A 6,133-nucleotide genomic window follows, 5' to 3' on the forward strand; every position below is an offset into this window, starting at 1 on the left:
CTCACACATGATATAACACTATCCCCCACCCCCCACCAGGAGTATTCAGAAAGACAAATAAGAAACACTCAGTCAAAACACACATGAAGCAAAATATTTAGAGAATGGGGGTGAGAGAGCAAAGTTGTGCTAATCGATGAATAAAAGAGAAAAGTAGAGCGAGGTATAAGAGCGAGTGTTGAAATGTGCAATTAAGAAACAGATCAGTGAACATAAAATAGGTAGACAATGGGACATGGTATGAATACAATCAACAAAGTATTTTAAAAGTTCTATAAAATACCACAAAAGAAAAATTGGAAACATACATTAAGGCAAGTCATTCGAGGACCAAATAGTAGTGGTGACAATATTTAAGAGTCATACAAAGAAGCAGTTATTGACAGAAAAAAAAGGGGAAGCAATAACATTTTCAGGATGAGACGGCAAAAACTTCTGGAAAAAGGCAATCGTAAGCTGTTTTGTGGGGATGACGTGTCGGTTTGTGGCTGGTATTAGTATTATTACTATTAGAGAGAGAGAGAGAGAGAGAGAGAGAGAGAGAGAGAGAGAGAGAGAGAGAGAGAGAGAGAGAGAGAGAGAGAGAGAGAGAGAGAGAGAGAGAGAGAGAGAGAGAGAGAGAGAGTGAGTAAAAGGGAGACGGGAAAGGAATGTAGGGGTATAATGATGGAAAAAAGTACACAGAGACAGACAGTAACACGACAATACAATTAACAATAATCAATATTGAAATACTATCTCGTTCATAAATTTAAATCATAAAGAAAACATATAAAGTTTACAACACACAAAGAAGGCGCACCCATCCACACACTCGTTCTAACACAAACAGTAGCAGCAGTAGGAGGCATTCACCCACCAAACACTCACCGCAACACAGCTCCATAATAACTACAACTACTATAACTACTACTGCTATTACCTCCCATGTCACCCCCACCCGCCACCGCCACCAAGGACCCCACTTGCTCACTAGCCTAATAGGGATAGCCACCACGAACCCCCAAAGAATATATTACTCATTTTAAACCTTTAACCCTACCGCCTAAGGCATAAATATAGTGTGTATTAATATATGGCACACTCGGGATGACTAGAATACAGTTTAAATCATGGACGGATTCTTCTCGTTCTTTTTTTCTTATTGGCACTGATTAATGTGTACTTTGCAATGAAAGAAATATAGAAAGATAGAAAATACTTAGATAGATAGACGTATATATATATATATATATATATATATATATATATATATATATATATATATATATATATATATATATATATATATATATATATATATATATATATATATATATATATATATATATATATATATATATATATATATATATATATATATATATATATATATATATATATATATATATATATATATATATATATATATATATATATATATATATATATATATATATATATATATATATATATATATATATATATATATATATATATATATATATATATATATATATATATATATATATATATATATATATATATATATAGAGAGAGAGAGAGAGAGAGAGAAATATCACTATGAAACTCATTGGTCACCACATCAACAACTCTGCGGACATTTCATATTCATCTTTGATCAATGACGACAACCTTGCCGTGAACGGATGGTGACGGCAGTCCGTACGTAGCCTGAGGAAAGGTGTACATCAGGAAGGCACAATGGTTGCAAAAATTGAAAGTTTGTGTAACGCTTCAATAAATCTTAGAAACTTAAGTATAAGTAAATATTATGAAACTAAAACAAGGTAAGTGTCACATTAGAGCACAGGAGCACAATGCTCCATCAAGATTTGATGACATATTACTTAATTAAATGTAAAGAAGAAGTAATCACATGGAATGTTGTCACTAAAAGTAAAACTCGTTGTGTCATATACAAACTGAATAACACCGGAGACACTAAACTTTTCAAAAATTATTTAACCCTTATCAGCTGTATTTAGCAACATAAACTTGATATGAACTGATGAGTGTGTCATTTTCGTATTGCACTTGTCAAGAATGTATAATTGTTTAAACGTTAAAAGCACCAATCAAATAATATTTTGTCACATTCTTCCCCCGCGAGGCTTTCTACGGACTCTAAAAAAGTCTCCCACAACACAAATAATCTGTTTTAATTTTTCAATATGGACTGGAAACTGTATTATGACGATAATCTGTTTGAGAAGCGTCTTAGTGATGACAGGCCTCAGGTAGCCAGCGCGGCGTGCTGCGTGTGCTGTTGCTGCCAGGGACGAGGTGTGTCGCAGCCCAGGGTGAAATTAAATATGTCCGTGTCACTGGGTGGAGTAAGGTATGGAAGGGCCTCGAGGTTGTCCTGGAAGAGTCCCGACTCCGCGGCGCCGCAAAGGAGGGTCACCAGGTCCGGATCTTGAGTGTAGGTAGGAGGCTGCTGTTGCTGCTGCTGTTGATGGTGCTGCTGACCCTTGCTGGGCACGCTGCTGGGATGGCACAAGGCTGCCTGGGGCTCCTTGGTTTCCTTGTCCTGGTTTAGGATGCCCGAGAGCACCCAGGCGCATGTGTCCTGCGGTGCATTGCCGTCCAACATATCCTGAAGAGACCTGATGTAGGCGGAGGCGAGTCGCAGTGTGGCGATCTTGGTCATGTCAGCGGCGGCGCGGCGGCGACACACCCATGAGGGCAGCACGCCCCGCAGGCTTTCGAAGGCTGTGTTGATCTGACGCATGCGGCACCGCTCTCGGGCGTTGGCTGTCTTCCTGCGGTAGCGAGACAGCGGCGGCGGCCGTGTCTTGGGCCCCGCCGGCTCCGGCAGACTCCAGTCAGGATCGTACAGGTAGCGAGACTTATATGACCTGGGTCGCAGTTGATACTTGACCACAGATGAGCCACTATTACTTCCTGGGGTGCTGCAGCGACTGTCAGTTGTGCCGCGGCTGCTATCGTCCTCGTCGTCGTCCCCCTCACAATGACTTTTGCTGTTGGCGTCATTTTTTTCGTCCACCACAGACGGTCTTCCTGTAGTCTCCATCTTCACTCCCTGTTCACGGTCTGAGTAGTCGCCCTGCTACTCACGCCAACACTCGACCACCACAGCTGTATCACTTTCTTCTATTGAGTGATTTTGTCTATTTTCAGATCAAACTTCTTCATTATAATCTGAAACGAAACAAGAGTTCTGCTGACACTTTTCCTTTACATACAAGGAGAACTCACAATATATATATATATATATATATATATATATATATATATATATATATATATATATATATATATATATATATATATATATATATATATATATATATATATATATATATATATATATATATATATATATATATATATATATATATATATATATATATATATATATATGCTTTCAATAAAAAAACCCACCAAGATTAAAATGAAAAATATCTAAGATTCGTCGGAGGTTGTTGATGCTTACAGGAGTGTGAAGTGAAGGAAGAGAGGAGAGGTGAAGCGCAGAACAGGTACAGGATGATCCCAAGTCAAGGCGTCGGGAGAAAGGCAACGTGCAACCTCACTCCACCAAGTCAGCTAGCACACTGACAGCTCGCTTGGCTCTCCCGCCCTCCCCATCCTGCTACTCCCTTTCTCTAAAATATGTCGCTTTTTTATTTAATCGCGTCCCAGGCAAGCAGTTACTTTCCCCAGCCGCCACCTGCATCTTGCAAGTGCACACTCACCTCCAGAATCACCTGAGTCACCTGCCATTAAATCACCTTCTGTCAGGTGTTTCTTCCATCCCTCGTGTGTGTGTGTGTGTGTGTGTGTGTGTGTGTGTGTGAGAGAGAGAGAGAGAGAGAGAGAGAGAGAGAGAGAGAGAGAGAGAGAGAGAGAGAGAGAGAGAGAGAGAGAGAGAGAGAGAGAGAGAGAGAGAGAGAGAGAGAGAGAGAGAGAGAGAGAGAGTTTGTGTGTGTGTGTGTGTGTGTGTGTGTGTGTGTGTGTGTGTGTGTGTGTGTGTGTGCGCGCGTGTTTGTTTGCTTGTTTGTTTACCTTCCTCAGTCCTCTCTCTCTCTCTCTCTCTCTCTCTCTCTCTCTCTCTCTCTCTCTCTCTCTCTCTCACACACACACACACACACACACACACACACACACACACACACACACACACACACACACACACACACACACACACAATCATATTGAATGAGATGCCTTAAGATTTTTCCCTCGAGGAATATGTTTCTCATTACATCGTGGAACATGAAATCATTAACTACTACATTTACTTGTTGATTGACGTGCATCCGTATACATCCATGTACAATCGTGTGTGTGTGTGTGTGTGTGTGTGTGTGTGTGTGTGTGTGTGTGTGTGTGTGTGTGTGTGTGTGTGTGTGTGTGTGTGTTTTGCACACGTCTTTGATTTGCGTGATAAGTATATACGTTATTACACCATTAAAAAAAGAAATGACTGGGTTCAACAATGCCACATCCTCTAACGTAAACAAAACCCAGCGGAATATACATAATTTTTTCATGATCATGGAAATATTAACCCACTAGCCGCTAGGCAAGCCACTCACCCAGCCAACCTGACAATTGGTCAGACACTGGCAACCAGCCAGTTAGGAATCGATCTAGCAGCTTACTACCCAGCCAGTCAGTTATTTGGCAAGCAATCAAGCTTGCTGCTATCTAAACATCCAGTCAAACAGTCAGCAAGCTTTCCAGTGAGCAATCTAGCTAGCCATTTACAAGTAGCCAGTCAGCCAAGCGACAATACATGCAGCCAGCCAGCTAATCAATCAGCTAGCTTGTCAGTCGGCATGCAATCCAGTCAGTCAGCCAGCTAGCAGACCCGCTAGGCAGCCAGTGAAAAGTGAGATTAAACAACATGGTAGTTAATTTATAATGAATCCATTTAGCGACGACATTGTGAGCAAGCCAGTCTACCTGAAAATGAGCATTCTAATCAGTCAGCTAGTCAGTCATCCAGTAAATCAGTCGTTCAGGCCGGCCGGTAAGCAGCCAGCAGGTCAGCTAGCCAGTCAGCCAGCTAGCCGCTCAGCTAGCTGGCACGGCAACTAGACAGCCCACTAATCAGGCAGTCAGTCGTCCAGCCAACTAGGCCGCCAGCCAGCAGCCAACCAGCAGGCAAGCTAAGCCGTTGTCCAGACCACCCGAGCCGATCAAGACTCAGACACGCCCACATCATTAGAATCGTCTCATCCTTCGCTGTTGCATCCCAAATTGGATAAAATAACCTTAGAGGTCACATCTTTTTGCGATATCGTAATTAGTTAGACACCTTGCGAGTCCCCTCCTAACAATTAAGAGCCAGCGGAAAAGGGAAGGAAGACTTCAATGGATCAGGAGATCCTCCCTCTGTCCTGACGAAAAGATGATATTCGTAAACGTCACGGCAGTGATAGCGCTTCTCCTACCGACCACCAGATGGCCCCCAAGGTAATGTGCCCCCCTAGATATAATAGAAAAAATAACTCAAATATTTAACGTATCTGTTTGGTGATCTTTTTGCATCACTGATAAATCTGAATGAAGAGAGGAAAGGTCGAAAAGGGAGATATATTAAGTTAATTGGTAAAAAAAATGAAAGATAAAATAAGATGGCAGTAGAGCTAGGAAAGAGGAATAGAAAAAAATGAGGACGAGAAAAAACAGAATGGCTGAGATGAAATATTACATAATGAGGAGAGAACAAGAAAGAAATAGAGAGGATTGAGAGAAACTGTAAAAGTAAAAAAGTAGTTGGTATTAATTTAAAGGATAAAAAAAGAGGAAAAGATGTATATGGAAGGATGAAAATAATAAGAAATAAAAGTTAATACACTTTTACTTTGAAAAAGAGAAAATAAACAAAGAACAAACCGATGAAATCAGAGAGAAACAAACAAGCAATATCGATGAAAAATTGACCAGACAATAAAATATAGAGGTGGATAAAATATAGAGAAGGGTAATTGAATGAGAGGAATAAGTAAAAAAAGGAAATATTTGGAAAAAGGAAAAAAATGGAAACAACAGAAAAAGAAGGGAGGAAAATGAAGCAAGATGTAATGGAAACATGATCAGTGACGACACGCAGTGAGGCAGCGAGGCACGGACAGGCAGAAGGGCAGGCGTGCCGGCA

The 6,133-nt window shown here is 40.6% G+C and overlaps 1 protein-coding gene across 1 annotated transcript; it reads right to left on the minus strand.

Annotated features, from left to right (window-relative positions):
- Positions 1–1,538: 1,538 nt before the first annotated feature.
- Positions 1,539–3,598, minus strand: LOC127004298 (uncharacterized). Its single transcript, XM_050871859.1, has 2 exons — positions 3,461–3,598; positions 1,539–3,165 (listed from the first exon to the last, which is right to left on the minus strand). Exon 2 carries the CDS (start codon positions 3,035–3,037, stop codon positions 2,237–2,239), a length of 801 nt encoding a protein of 266 aa, XP_050727816.1. The 5' UTR covers positions 3,038–3,165; positions 3,461–3,598; the 3' UTR covers positions 1,539–2,236.
- Positions 3,599–6,133: the final 2,535 nt, after the last annotated feature.

The sequence above is a fragment of the Eriocheir sinensis genome, chromosome 27, assembly GCF_024679095.1.
Source record: "Eriocheir sinensis breed Jianghai 21 chromosome 27, ASM2467909v1, whole genome shotgun sequence".
NCBI lineage: Eukaryota > Metazoa > Arthropoda > Malacostraca > Decapoda > Varunidae > Eriocheir > Eriocheir sinensis.